This window comes from Canis aureus, chromosome 7 (assembly GCF_053574225.1).
Source record: "Canis aureus isolate CA01 chromosome 7, VMU_Caureus_v.1.0, whole genome shotgun sequence".
Lineage (NCBI taxonomy): Eukaryota > Metazoa > Chordata > Mammalia > Carnivora > Canidae > Canis > Canis aureus.
The window spans coordinates 64,775,507-64,791,226 of NC_135617.1; the positions used below are offsets into that span (position 1 = coordinate 64,775,507).

Genomic DNA, 15,720 nt, shown 5'->3' on the forward strand with positions numbered 1-15,720 from the left:
GAGTAATGATTACCACAATAAATCTAGCTACCATCTGTCATCATACAAAGTTACACAATATTTTTGACTACTTTCCCCATGCTGTACATTATATCCCCATGACTTCTTTATTTTACGACTGGAAGTTTGTACTTCTTGATCAACTTCACCCATCTCCCCCATTCTCACCCTGATATATCCACCCTCCTCTGTCAATCACCAATCTGTTTTTTGTATCTTTAAGTCTGAGTTTGTTTTTTAGATATTTCATATAAGCAAAATCATGCATTATTTGTCCCTCTCTGCCTGATTTATTTCACTTAGTTTACAACTCTCAAGGTCCACCCAAGCTCATGAATGTCAAGATAACATTCTTTGTTGTGGCTGAGTAGTATTTCCGGGGTGTGTGTGTGTGTGTATGTGTGTGTGTACATATATACCACATTTTCTTTATCAATTCATCCACTGATAGACACTTCAGTTATTTCCATGTTGTGGCTAGTGTAAATATTGCTGCCATGAGCAAAAGGTGCATATATCTATTTGAAATAGTGTTTTCATTTTCTTCAGATAGATACCCAGTAGTGGAATTGCTGGATCACTATTTTTAATTTTTTGAGGATCCTCCATACTGTTTTTCAAGTGGCCACACCAGTTTGAATTCTCACTAACAGTACATGAGGGTTCCCTTTTTGCCACATCCTTATCCAAACTTGCTATTTCTCATCTTTTTCATAACAGCCGTTCTGGCAGGTGTGAGGTGCTATTTTGTAGTGGCTTTGATTTGCATTTCTCTAACAATTAATGGTGCTGAGCATTTTTTCATATGCTTGTTAGCCGTCTGTATGTCTTCTTTGGAAAAAATATATATTCAGATCATTTGCCTAGATGATTATTTGGGTTTTTTTTTTTATTGAGTTGTAGGAATTCTTTATATATTTTGAATATTAGCCTCTTATCAGATATACAACTTGCAAATATCTTCCCCCATTCGGTAGGTTGCCATTTAATTTTGTTGATGGTTTTCTTCATTGTGCAGAAGCATTTTCGTTTAATATCATCCCATTTGTTTATTTTTCCATTAGTTTCCCTTGCTTTTAGAGTCAAATTCATAAAAACATTGCTAAGAACAATGTTGGGAAGCTTACCACTTACATTTTCTTCTAGGAGTTTTATAGTTTCAGGTCTCACATTCAAATCTTTAATCCATTATTAATTAATTTTTATGCACAGTGGAAGGTAGTGGTACAGTTTCCTGCTTCTGCATGTGGCCGTCCAGTTTTCCCAACACCATTTATTGAAGAGATTGTCCTTTCCCCATTGTATATTCATGGCTCCTTTGTCATAAGTTGATCATATATGTGTGGGGTTTTTTTCTGAGCCCTCTATTCTGTTCTGTTGATCTCTGTGCCTATTTTTATAGCAATACCACACTGTTTTGATCACTATAGCTTTGCAGTACAGTTTAAAACCAGAGATCATGGTATTTCCATTTTTGTTCTTTTTTCTCAATATTGGCTATTCAAGGTCTTTTGTGTTTCCACAGAAGTTTTAGAATCCTTCGTTCTGTATCTATATAAAATGCCATTGGAATTTTGATAACTATTGCATTGCATTTGTAGATGGCTTTGGACATTATGGACATTTTAACAATATTAATTTTTCCAGTCCATGAGAAAAAATATCTTTCCATGTATTTGTGTCTTCCTCATTTCTTTCAACAATGTTTTACAGTTTTCAGTCCACAGGTCTTTCACCTCTTTGATTAAATTTATTCCTAAGTACTTTATTCTTTTTTTATGTAATTGTAAATGCCATTGTTTTCTTGATTTCTCTTTCTGATAGCTCATTATTAGAGCAAATGCAATCAATTTCTGCATGTATGATTCTTGTATCCTGAAACTGAACTGGTGTATTCTAACAGTTTTTTGGTGGAGCATTTAGGGTTTTCTCTATATAATATCATGTCATGTATAAATACAATTTTGCTTCTTTCTTTCCAATTTGAATGCTTTTTATTTTTTTATCTTGCCTAAGAAAAAACTTCTTGTTAAGTATGATATTATCTGTGAGTTTATCATATACGGTCTTTATTATTTTGAGGTCCATTCCACATTGTTGCAAGTTTTAATCATAAAATAGATGTTGAATTTTGTCAAATGTTTTTTATGCATCTGTTGTGATGATATGATTTTTGTCTTTCATTTTGTTAATGTGATGTATTATGTTGATTGATGTGAATATTGAACCATCCTCGCATCCCTTGAGTAAATCCCACTTGATCATGGTGTATAATCCTTTTGCTGTATTGTTGAATTCAGTTTGTTATTTTATTGAGGATTTTTGCATCTGTGTTCATCAGGGACATTAGCCTGTAATTTTCTTTTCTTGTGGTGTCTTTGTCTGGCTTTGGTATCAGGGTAAGTCTGTCCTTGTAGAATGAGTTTGTAAGTGTTCCTCCTCTTCAACTTTTTAGAAGAGTTTGAGAAGAATTAGGACTAACTCTTCCTTCAATGTTTGGTGGAATTGGCTGGTAAAGCCTCTGGGCCTGGATGTTTGTTGGTAGGTTTTTGATTACTGATTCAACATCCTTCCTAGTAATCTATTCGGATTTCCTATTTCTTCATGATTTGGTCTGGGAAGATCATAAGTGTCTAGAAATGTATCCATTTCTTCTAGGTTGCCCAATTTGTTGATATATAATTGTTTGTAGTAGTCTCTCATGATCCCTTGTATTTCTTTGATATCAATTATAACTACCCCTCTTTCATTTCTGATTTTCTTTGAGTCCTCTTTATTTCTTTTTTTTTTTTTTAATTTTTATTTATTTATGATAGTCACAGAGAGAGAGAGAGAGAGAGAGGCAGAGACACAGGCAGAGGGAGAAGCAGGCTCCATGCACCGCGAGCCTGATGTGGGATTCGATCCCGGGTCTCCAGGATCACGCCCTGGGCCAAAGGCAGGCGCCAAACCACTGCGCCACCCAGGGATCCCTGAGTCCTCTTTATTTCTTGTTTAGTCTAGCTAAAGGTTTTGTCCATTTTGCCTATTGGTTCAAAGAACCAGCTCTCAGTTTCATTGATCTTTTCTATTGTCTTCTTAGTCTCTATTTCCACTCTGATCTTTATTGTTTCCTTACTTCCACTAACTTTGGGTTTTTTGTTTCATTTTCTAGCTCCTGTAGGTGTAAAGTTAAATTGTCTATGTGAGATTTCTTTTATTTCTTGAGGTAGCCCTATATTGCTATGAACTTCCCTCTAAAAGCAACTTTTGCTGCATGGCATAAGTTTTGGTATGTTATATATTTGTTTTCATTTGTCTCTAGGTATTTTTTGAATTTCTCCTTTCATTTCTTCTATGATCCAGTAATTATTCAGTAACATGCTGTTTATTTGTAGTCTCCATTTATTTGTAGTCTTTCCAGTTTTCCTCTTATAATTGATTTCTAGTGTCATACAATTGTGTTCTAAAAAGGTGCTTAATATGATTTCAATCTTCTTGAATTTATTAAGACTTGTTTTGTGGCCTAACATGTGATGTATCCTGGAGAATGTTCCATGTGCGCTTGAGAAGAGTGTGTGTTCTGCTGTTGGGGATGGAATGTCCTATATGTATTAAATCCATGTGGTCTAGCATATCATTTAAGGCTGATATTTCCTTACTGATTTTCTATTTTAATAATCCATCCACTGATGTAAGTAGGGTGTTAAAGTCCCTTACTATTATTGCACTGCTGTCAATTTCTACTTCTAGATCTGTTGATATTTGTTTTATATATTTTGGTGCTCCTATGTTTGGTTCATATACATTTATAGATGTTATATCTCCTTACTGGATTGACTTTTTATCATTATGTAATACCCTCTTTATCTTTTGTTATTGTCTTTGTTTTAAAATCTATTCTCTCAGGGGCACCTGGGTGGCTCAGTGGCCGAGCATCTGCTTTTGGCTCAGGTCATGATCCTGGGAGTCCTGGGATCGAGTCCCACATCAGGCTCCCTATGGGGAGCCTGCTTCTCCCTCTGCCTCTCTCTGTGTGTCTCAATTGAATGAATGAATGAATGAATGAATGAATGAATGAGTGCTTTTAAAAAAATAAATAAAATCTATTCTATCTGATCTAAATATAGCTATACCAGGTTTCTTTTCATTTCCATTTGCATTGAATATCTTTTTCCATCTCTTCATTTTCAATCTGTGTCCTTACTTCTGAAGTGGGTCTCCTGTAGGCAGCAGCACATAGATGGGTCCTTTTTTTTTTTTAATCCATTCAGCCACTTTACGTCTTTGATTAGATAATTTATTCCACTACATTCAAACTAGTTTTTGACAGGTATCTACGGATTGCCATTTTGTTTTCTGACTGTTTCCATAGTTCCCCTTGGTTCTTTTCTTCTTCTCTTTTTCTCATCCCTTCTGGCTTGATTATGTTTAGGTTCCTTGCTCATTTTCTTTTGAGTGTTTACTGTAAGTTTTTGCTCTGTTGTTACTATGAGGTTCACATTATTTTATATATATATAAATAATATATATTATATATTAGTCTGTTTTAATTTGATAGAAACTTAAATTTGAACACATTCCTAAAATGCTACAGTTTTACTACCTTCCCTCATGTTTTATGTCTTTGATGTCACATTTTACATCTTTCTATATCCCTTAACTGATTATTATAGTTTTAGTTATTTATCATCTTTACCTTTACTACCTTCATAGTAGTTTCATAAGTGATTAACTTATTCCCTTCACTATATATTTAGCTTTTCCAGTGATATTTTTATGTTTTGTATGCTTTCTTGCTACTAATTAGTGCCATTTCTTTTCAGCTTAAAGAAGTCTCTTTACTATTTCTTGTAAAGTTGGTCTGGTAGAGATGAACTCCTTCAACTTCTAACCTGAAAAAATATTTCTCTCTTTCAATTCTGAATAGTAACCTTGCTGTGTAGAGTATTCTTGGTTGGAAGTTTTGTTATTTCCTTTTAGCACTTTGAATAAAGTGCTACTTTGCCACTTACTTCTGGCCTGCAAAGTTTCTGCTGGTAAATTAGCTGATAACTTAATAGAGGGTTCCCTTATATGTAACAGTTTGTTTTTTCTCTTGTTGCTTTTAAGATTTTCCTTTTAGAACACAGGCAACACCCTTTTTGAACTTGGCCACAGCAACTTCTTGCAAGATACATCCATGAAGGCAAGAGAAACAAAAGCAAAAATTAACTATTGGGACTTCATCAAGATAAGAAGCTTTTGCACAGCAAAAGAAACAGTCCACAGAACTAAAAGACAACCTACAGAATGGGAGAAGATATTTGCAAATGATGTATCAGATAAAGAACTGGTATCCAAGATCTATAAAGAACTTATTAAACTCAACAGCAAAGAAACAAACAATCCAATCATGAAATGGGCAAAAGACATGAACAGAAATCTCACAGAGGAAGACATAGACATGGCCAACAAGCACATGAGAAAATGCTCCACCTCATTTGCCATCAGGGAAATACAAATCAAAATCACAATGAGATACCACCTCATACCAGTGAGAATGGGGAAAATTAACACAGCAGGAAACCACAAATGTTGGAGAGAATGTGGAGAAAGGGGAACCCTCTTGCACTGTTGGTGGGAATGTGAACTAGTGCAGCCACTCTGGAAAACTGTGTGGAGGTTCCTCAAAGAGTTAAAAATAGACCTGCCCTACAACCCAGCAATTGCACTGCTGGGGATTTACCCCAAAGATACAGATGCTGTGAAACCCCAGGACACCTGCACCCTGATGTTTATAGCAGCAATGTCCACAATAGCAAAACTGTGGAAGGAGCCTCAGTGTCCATCGAAAGATGAATGGATAAAGAAGATGTGGTATATGTATACAATGGAATATTACTCAGCCATAAGAAACGACAAATACCCACCATTTGCTTCAACGTGGATGGAACTGGAGGGTATTATGCTGAGTGAAATAAGTCAATCAGAGAAGGACAAACATTATATGGTCTGATTCATTTGGGGAATATGAAAAATAGTGAAAGGGAATAAAGGGGAAAGAAGAAAAAATGAGTAGGAAATATCAGAAAGGGAGACAGAACACGAGAGACTCCTAACTCTGGGAAACGAACAAGGGGTGGTAGAAAGGGAGGTGGGCAGGGGGTTGGGGTGACTGGGTGATGGGCACTGAGGGGGGCACTTGATGGGATGAGCACTGGGTGTTATGCTATATGTTGGCAAATTGAACTCCAATAAAAAAAAAGTAGAAAAAAAAAGATTTTCCTCTTATCTTTAACCTTTGACATTTTAATTATAATGTGCCTTGATGTGAATATCTTTGGGTTCATCTTATTTGGAACCCTGGGCTTCCTGGCCCTGGATGTCTATTTTTTTTTCCCCATGTTAGGGAAATTTTCAGCCATTATTTCCTCAAATAAGTCTTCTGCCCCCTTTTCTCTCTCTTCTCCTTTGGGGCCCCTATAATGCAAATTTTGTTCCACTTGATCAACATCATATGTCTCATATGTCCCTTAAGTTATCTTCATTACATTTATTTTCTTTTTGCTGCTCTGTTTGATCTGCACTGCTTTGTCTTCCAGTTTGCTGATCTCTTCTGCTTCTTCCAATCTGCCATTTAACCACTCCTGTGTATTTTTTCAGTTATTATTGTAATTCCTCAGCTCTGTGACCTCTATTTGGTACTTTCTTATGTTTTCTATATCTTTGTTAAAGTTCTCTCTGTGTTCATCCATTCTCCTCATGAGTTCAGTGAGCATCTTTATGACCGTTACTTTGAATTCTTTATCAAGTAGATTACTTATCTGTATATCATCAAGGTCTTTTTCTGGGGTTTTTGTCTTTCATTTGGAACATATTTCCCTCTTTCCTCGTTTTGTTTCACTCTGTGCATTTCTATGAGGCAAAACAGCTACCTTTCCCAGTCTCTAAACAGTGGCCTTATGTACGTGATGGACTTTCTCATTCATCTTTGCCCTAGCTCTTGGTTATCTCACAAAACTTTTTGGTTACCTAAACCACCTGATTTACTGTTGATATGTCCCTGCTGTTGAGGGTGCATCAAGACTAGTCAGTGTTCCAAGGGGGAGCAATCTCCTTTCATACTTAGTTTCAGGTTGATTGGAATTTAGATCTTCAGGCAGAAGCTTTTAAAGTATGCAAATACACACAGTCCTGTAGGGCCATAATCATGATCCCTCTGTCCTCCAGACTAGGAGTTCTCTCCAGATTGCAAAAGTTGGGGCTCCAGACAAAGTATAAGGCCCTTTCCAGGAGGTCTTGCTGAGCTATAGCAAGGCCAAGGATTTATGGAAGGATGATATCTTCCTGCTTACATTCCCTTTGGGTATCTCTTCAGTCTCTAGATGTGTAAGAAACATAAAGCCTTCTGGCAGAAGCTCCAAGCTAAGTAAATAGGCCCCTTTCACAGGAAGACTGGGGTTGTGTTTCAGTTGGCTATCTGTGTAGTGTACTGGATATGGTGGCCTGCCAAGAACTGTCTTTCCAACATTACATTCCTATGGAGCTGAGAATGCCAGTCCCGTTGGTCACCAGCATCAGGCAATCAAGGGGCATCCCCAAGTAGATTGCCCATGCCTGCCAGCCTTAACACAGCAGCTGGAGAGTGTATACAAGGGGCATACTTGCTAGCTTCAGAAAGGCAGCAGGAAAATGTTTAACTGCATGTATCCATGGGCCTCAGGACTGCAGCAGGTGAGTGCCTTGTCTGAGTGTGTGCACCAGCTTTAGACCAGAGTGTTAGAATGTTTTGACCACTTGAACTTGCCAGCCCCAGCCAGGGGATGAGGGAGTGTCATAAACACACATGCTTGCTGGCCTTACCTAGGGAGCAGATGATGGCCACATTCATGGTCATCTGCCCCAGCCAGGGAGCAGGGGAGTGCTACAAACCACCAAATTTTCCAGCTTAAAGAAGATATGGGATAGTACTGACCATTCATTCACCCCTGCCTACCTTAGCAAGGTGGCAGGAGGGTGCCTTGTCTAAGCTTGCTCATCTGTGCAGGCAGGGTAGATAGAAAGTACAAAACTGGCATCAACCAGGCACTCCATCTCTGGGGAGACTTTCAACTCTCCTCTGCCTCTCTAGCTGATACTTCGAGATTAGTAAATGAATCTCCTTCAAATCCAATTTAGGCACTTTTCAAACTGTTGGGGTTTGTTTGTTTGTTTGTTTGGCTGTATCTTGGGGTAAAACTATAAGGGAGCCCTTTAGAAGTGAATCTCAGTTTTCCATAGCACTTTGGGTCATTGGATATCAGGCCCTTGGTTTTCTTTTTTTCTTTCTTTTTCTTTTTTCTTTCTTCTTTTTTGTCCACATTGGTTTTCTAAGCTAGACATTTTGGGGGCTTGTCTCTCTGGTGTATATTCTTGGGATTGGGGTTCCTGATATGAGGCACCAACCCCTCACTCCTCCAGGAGAAGCTCCACATTTGTGAGAGCCCTCCCTACTGTATGTCACCATGCTGAGGGTGAGGTTTTTGGCAGACTGTGTCTTTGCCTCTTCTACCTATCTTGATGTAGTCTTTTTATCTTTGTTGTGGAGATGTGGTTTATCTAGCTTTCAGATCTTTTTCCAAGGGAAATAATCCATATGAGACAGAACATGAGAGACTCCTAACTGGGAAATGAACTGGGGTGGTGGAAAGGGAGGTGGGCAGAGGGTGGGGGTGACTGCACTGAGGGGGGCACTTGATAGGATGAGCACTGGGTGTTATGCTATATGTTGGCAAATTGAACTCCAATTTTAAAAAAAGGAAATAGGGATCCCTGGGTGGCGCAGCGGTTTGGCGCCTGCCTTTGGCCCAGGGCGCGATCCTGGAGACCCGAGATCAAATCCCACATCGGGCTCCCGGTGCATGGAGCCTGCTTCTCCCTCTGCCTATGTCTCTGCCTCTCTCTCTCTCTGTGTGACTATCATAAATAAATAAAAATTTTTAAAAAAGGAAATAATCCATATGTAATGTAAACTGCTTCTGTGGGAGGAGGTGAATTTAGGATTTCCCTATGCCATTATCCTGCAGAAGTCCTCTCACCATTGTGCAGGGAAAAGTTAACCCAGTGGGCCTGATTTTGAGAAGAGTACGCTTGCAGGACTAGTACTTGCCCATCATTTGGGAACCTGTTTTTTTAATGTCTCCTCCATTACTAATAAGATTGTTCTGTGCCTGGACTATTTATACAAACATTGTGATATATAGTGAACATCTGCTTTCCTTCTGGGAGCCTGGAATTTTGGCAGCCATGTCTAGGCAGGGAGTGACAACCAGACCAGCCCCAATAAAACAGTTGAACTCTGAATTTCAAACAGGCTTCCCTGAATGGAACACAGTACAGGAGTTACTGCACTTCACTGCTGGAGGGGAAGCACATTCTGTATGACCCTTTTGGTGAGAACATACAAAGCCCTCACATAGATTTCTCCAGATTCCACCTGATGTGTCTTTTTCTGTATTGATCAGGCTGCGAATCCTTGCTGTGCTGCTGTGATAAATCTTAGACATGAGTACAACCATCTGTTGAATCCCATGAGTCCTTCTAATGAAGCACCAAGCATGTGAGTGATCATGGAAGTGCTGATAAATATGGTGTCAGAAGTGGTAACACAACCATCTACTTAGAGCTGGCCGAACTCTTTCATCTCTTTTATACCACTGACTATTAGTTACATACTTTGATTCTTCTAAAATAAATTACAGGACTAAACTGAAGACTGATGAAATAAACCAGCAATCATATTTAAAATGGAACAAAGCATACAAAAAAATCTGGAAGTGGGCAGTATTAATCTCACATGTAGTTTTTCCAAAAAATCTACCAAATCTTGTACATTAATCATTTCTAAAATGAAAAATGTATGTCGAATGCCCTTACTTGTGAAGAGTTGCTGCTTTTTCTGTTTAAATATAATTTACATTTTTAAAATATGAACTTTTTTTCTACTTTTGAGACCTACCTCTCCTGAAGATAACAGGTTGTTAAGATATTCCAGAAATGCCTCATCTTTTATTTCGTTGTCAGTAAAGATGAAGGTGATACCTTTTCCATCAGCACCAGCAACTTTGTACAGACCTTTTAAGTCCTCTGTTAGATTACTTACATTATAAGACCTAAAAAGGGTGGTAGGAAACTTAAAATTAAAATATTATATATAATATTTTATATATATATATATACCATTTATTTCAAAAGACAATATAGCCTATGGTAGTTAGAGCACGCACCTGCTCCAAGAGATATTAAGTAAGAGTGCCTGCTTTAAAAAAAAAAAAGAGGTTATAATGAAATAACTATGTTATCATTCAAAGCAAGTATGTTTTATTTAACTGGAGAAGTGAGAAATGGGAATTCAGCAGAAGTGACTCATAAAGAGTAGTTAGAAATTCAGAAATGAACTTTTCTCTGCAAGCTGAGAGTCTTCCACAACTCATTTTGCCCAAGTGAACATACACATAATATTTAAAACTAATCTGAAACTTGGATGAGTTTGGATTGGTAAGAAAGCAGATAAATTATAAATAAAATTAGTAATAAATTATATATAGTGGTAATTTGTGTATCCCAGTAAATGGCTAAACAAAGAGACGGCCTACAGAAGATGCATTATGCAATGTGTTATAAATAATTGAAATGTTATAATTATGTAGTTACAGATTATGACAAGAAGATCCTGGTGTTCACTCTGTTTTCTACTAAATGTATATGCTACTGGAGGTGATGTGTTGTGCAGAAATAAAGCAGACATTTTCTGAAGTGTTGCGTATAAATCCTATGAATAGATTGACAACACAGACATCCTCATTTGAAGGAGGTTGTACAGTGCAAGTAATAGGGAGCTCCATGTAAGCCACAGGGTCTAGTGGAAAGACCATAGGCATTGGAACCAGAAGGATCTGCGTTCAAATTCCCACTGTGCAGCTTTGGAAATGTTTCTTCACATTTCTCAGCTTCTGTTTCCTCCTCTGCAAAATGAGGATGATATCTGTTTGTAAAGCCTGCTGTGGGCATTACAGATGACTCAGCTTAAGTGCACTCAAGTGAATAAATAGCTGATTTTAAACTCTACCCACTTCTGAGTGGCACTACAATACAAAGTCTCGTAGACTTTGGTAAAAAGAACTCCATTGAAAGAATATACATACCTTTCAAAATAATTCCCAAGGGAGACACTCGTTAAAAGGAGAAACTAGTAAAATGGTTTGCTGAGATGTAGGTACACCTGTGAGAGTAACATATCCCATACCTTCCTGCAGAAGTGGTTTGGCCTGGGGCTGTTGGACTGACCAGTGTCTGAATCATCCAGGCAATGAAGTCATAGAACCATTTTGGCATGGTTTGGGGTTATTGTTGTTATTATTATTATTATTAAACTGAAGGTTATGTACTGCTTTTGAGATATATAGACACAGTCCCAACAACCCCTCTCTAGGTCAGGGCCTCTCTCACTTCTTTCTTTCAGAGAGAAGCTCTTTGTGGAGCTTGTAACTTGCCACCTTTGCTTCTTCATTTCCTTAATGCAACATGGCTCTGTACTCATCACTCCACTGAAAGTGTTAACATGCTATTAGCTATCACTTTTCATGTCTTAACCTAATCAATGCTTTCAGGCTAATTCTCTACCTCCTTGGTTTCTGGAAACCACTCTGCATTTCCTCCTCTCTGCCTTGCCTCTTCTTCTCACTTTCCATTGAAAGTAAGTCCCCTTTCTCTATGTTGGAGACCCCGGGGTTCTTCCCTTAACCATCTCTTCTCATTATGCACCCTACTCATATTCCTCATTACCTTAAAAGTGTTCTCTCCACTGAGTCTTCTGTGCTGACATTTTCAGAACCCATTCCTGAATTCCACACCTATGAGTCTAATTAACTATGGAAATGGAGTGTTATGCAAGTTTTCACTCTCTGCATGTATCAGACTGAATTCTCATTTTACCCCCTTAAAAGTGGTCATTTGTTCAACATATTTTTATGGCGTTGGTTAAAAGTACCCACTTGATAGTAATGGTAGATGAGACAAAGGTTACAGTGGTCCATCACCAGGGAGCTCACAGTCTAGTGAAGGAGACAGAGGAGTGAACAAGCGTTTTGGTACTAGAGTGTGATAAGTACTCCTAGAGAAACTAGGTATATCATTCTAGACTTTCTTCTTACCTCTTCTTTACTGCATATTCGATCTGTTGCTAAGTCCTCTCAATATACTAGGGACTATAAAAAGTCCTACTCTAAATTGTCCCCATGGACTCCTCTCTACTCCCACTTTCCCTGCTGTTTTAAAATGCTTCCAGGATTTTTTGTCTCTTTATGGTAAGAGACAACAGATATACAAAGGACTGCCATGAAGGAAGAAGCTTGTAGTCATGGATCCCAAGGAACAGGAAGGAATATGCCACACCATAAAGGGCTGCATGGGGAAGCATCAGGATCAGTCAGGAGGTGGAAGGAGGGAAACCATGGGCCACAACCTTTTCTGGTTTCTGTGAGGAAGGTAAAGCCAGGTAGGATAAACAGATTTAGGATTGGCTTGTTTGAATAATTTCAGTGGGCTCTGGGGCATAGATACTGTCCCCCATTACTAGTCCTTGGCTCTGGAGTGATTAGGGCATAGCAATCTTGCTTCCTGGTGTATAAAGCCAGACAGATGGTAATGGTTCAGAGTATGAGCTCTAGACTGGTTGGCTTACCTATGAAAGGTATCCTACTGGAGCAGCCATTAGCTGTCTCTAAGAACTGCCTTGCCCTGGGGGTGGTGGGGTGGGCAGTCAGCAAGACCCAGTGCCGGAGCATCAAGAATACAAACACCAAGAGGATCCCTGAGTGGCTCAGTGGTTTAGTGCCTGCCTTCAGCCCGGGGCATGATCCTGGAGTCCCGGGATCGAGTCCCACATTGGGCTCCCTGCATGGAGCTTGCTTCTCCCTCTGCCTATGTCTCTGCCTCTCCCTCTCTCTCTCTCTCTCTCTCTCTCTCTTTCTCTCTCTGTCTCTCATGAATAAATAAATAAAATCTTTTTTAAAAAAGAATACAGACAAGAAAATACAATTATACAAAATACAAACTAGAGGACTGTATGCCCCATAGAAGGAGGCAGCTATTCTCAGATCCAGCCACCTGGGAATGTAGGCACAGTGTTGCTAGATCTTCCAACTGTTTCAAGGGGAGTCAGAAATCCATCTTTTACGTGAAATCTCCCAATTTTTAAATGTTGACAACTGACTTAATTTAATTTACATAATCTCTAGACATTTGATGTTTTATGTTTCTTAATTGCTCTTATAATTTGTACCTTGATAAATTTTTTTAATCTATTTGGTAGCAGAGTGGTGTGTATAAATTGTTAATTTAAAAAGGGACCTAAAATTTATCAGGAAATACAAAAGGCCAAATATTCAAGACAATCCTGAAGAAGAAAAGTTTTCCAAGACATATTAAAACTACAGTAATTAAAACAGCTGGTAATAGTACAAAGGTAGATAAATCAGTGGAGCAGACTGTAGTCACAGACATGATCAGTTGACTGATGGGAAAGAAATGACATTGTAATGTGTCGGGAAAAACATGACCTTTTCAATAATGGAGTTGGAGTGGCTGGATAGCTATATTGAAAAATATAATCTTAACTCTTCCCTTAGACTTTATAAGAAAATAAATTCTAGGTGGGTTATAGTTCTAAAAAAAGTACATTTTATTTGCAAATGCGAAGGAAATCACAGGAGAATATCTTCATAGGTAAACAAAGGTGAATGAGCATTTTTTAAACAGAATACAAAGAGCACTAAAATAAAGAGAAAAAAAATCAATAGCTTAAGTTTCATTAAAGTTAAGGGGTGCCTGGATGTCTCAGTTGGTTAAGCTCCTGCCTTCAGCTCGGGTCATGATCTCGGATCGAGCCCCATGTCAGGCTCTCTGCTCAGCGGGAGTCTGCTTCTCCCTGTCCTTCTGCCCCTCCCAACACTGCTCATGCTCTCTCTTTCTCTTTCTCTCTCTCTCTCTCAAATAAATAAAGAAAATATATATATATATTTTTAAATTTTTATTTATTTATGATAGTCACACAGAGAGAGAGAGAGAGGCAGAGACACAGGCAGAGGGAGAAGCAGGCTCCATGCACTGGGAGCCTGACGTGGGATTCGATCCCGGGTCTCCAGGATCACGCCCTGGGCCAAAGGCAGGCGCTAAACTGCTGCACCACCCAGGGATCCCAAGAAAATATTTTTTAAAAAGTAAGATCCACTGGGAGTGAAAAGGTAAACCAATGACTTGGGGAAGATAAGTGTAATACACACTGACAATGGAATTATATTCAAAACATATAAAGAACTCCTAAAAATCAATGAGAAAGAATCACACCCTCATCATAAAAAAAAAAAAAAACAAGCAAAGGACATACACAGATATTTCACAAGAGAGACTGTCCAAATGGCCAATAAGAAGTGAAAATATGTTCAACATTACTAGTCACAGGAAATGCCAACTGAGGCTACAAGAGACATACCACTACACAACCACCAGAGTTGCTGAAGTAAAAAAGACGCATATGGTGCCAAAGGTGCGTCAGGATAGAACAACTGAAACTCTCAGGAGCTGCTGGTGGATGTGTAAATTGGTAGAACCACTTGTGGAAAACAGCTCCTCAGATGGACTAAAGCTGAATATATGTATACTCCATACCCAGCAATTCTATCTCTGGAAGTATCCGCAGTCATGTGCAAGAATATTTGTTACAGCTCTACTTGCCAAAAAACCCCCACAAATGCTTATCAACAGTACAACAGGTAAACAAATTGTGATAATATGTGATACAGTGGGAGTCTATACAACAATAAAAGGGAACAAACTATGGGTACATGTAGCATCATGGATGAACCTCACAAACATAATACAAGCAACAGAAGCTGGACATAAAAGAGTAGATTCCATAGCATTTGATTGATAGAAAGTTCAAGAATAGGTAAAATTACATGGGTTTAGAAGTCAGAATATGGTTAGCCTTAAGAGGGTAATGACTGGGACAGGACCTGAGAGGTACTTCCAGGGTGTTATTATTTTATTTTCTCATCTGTTTTTTTTATTTTGTGACACCCATGATTCGTGTACATTTCCTTAAATGAATTACACCTAAATAAAAAGTAAATTTTAAAAATACACCAAAAATTTAAAAAAATTAAATCAAGTTGTCATATTTTTTGAGTGAACATTTTACTTCTGAGAAATTAATTATAGAAGAACGCAGTGCTATGTTTTATTTCATCTCACCTGGTTAATGTAATCTGGAATATTTGATACCCAGCTATAAAAGAGGCCAATCTCGAAAGACTTTGCTTTCCTGAACCGCCAACACCCACCAGCAATGCATTTCCACATGATGTTCGAATTATTCGTGAAACCTGTTTGGAATAGGATGTATTTAAAAATAGAATTCAACTTTCAACTGTTTACATTTTCTTACACTACATGAGTCCAAATTTTGAACATATGCTTGTGGAACACATTAGACTTTTTTCCTTTAATGGGATATGTCAGAGCTTTTAAAATTAATGTCTCTATTGATTTATTTAACTCCAATTCTTTCTGTACCCATCATGAAAGAAAGTATAAATTGGCTTTCCTATCTCCTATTTCAAAGCCATTTTCTGTGTGTGTGTGTGTGTGTAATTTTATTATTTTCAGACTCAATGCATGATGGAGCTGCTCTTCCCAATCTGCAGAAGGAAGTTCAGAATT

The 15,720-nt window shown here is 38.2% G+C and overlaps 1 protein-coding gene across 3 annotated transcripts in view; it reads right to left on the minus strand.

Moving 5' to 3' along the window:
• The window catches only part of DNAH8 (dynein axonemal heavy chain 8), a 363,336-nt gene that overhangs the window by 123,356 nt on the left and 224,260 nt on the right, over positions 1 to 15,720 (minus strand). For all 3 annotated transcript variants that reach the window (XM_077904163.1, XM_077904162.1, XM_077904164.1), the window contains exons 62-63: positions 15,253 to 15,383; positions 9,959 to 10,112 (exon numbers count right to left, since the gene is read on the minus strand). In XM_077904163.1, coding sequence (XP_077760289.1) covers positions 9,959 to 10,112; positions 15,253 to 15,383 — 285 coding nt within the window. The remainder of the gene's footprint in view (positions 1 to 9,958; positions 10,113 to 15,252; positions 15,384 to 15,720) is intronic.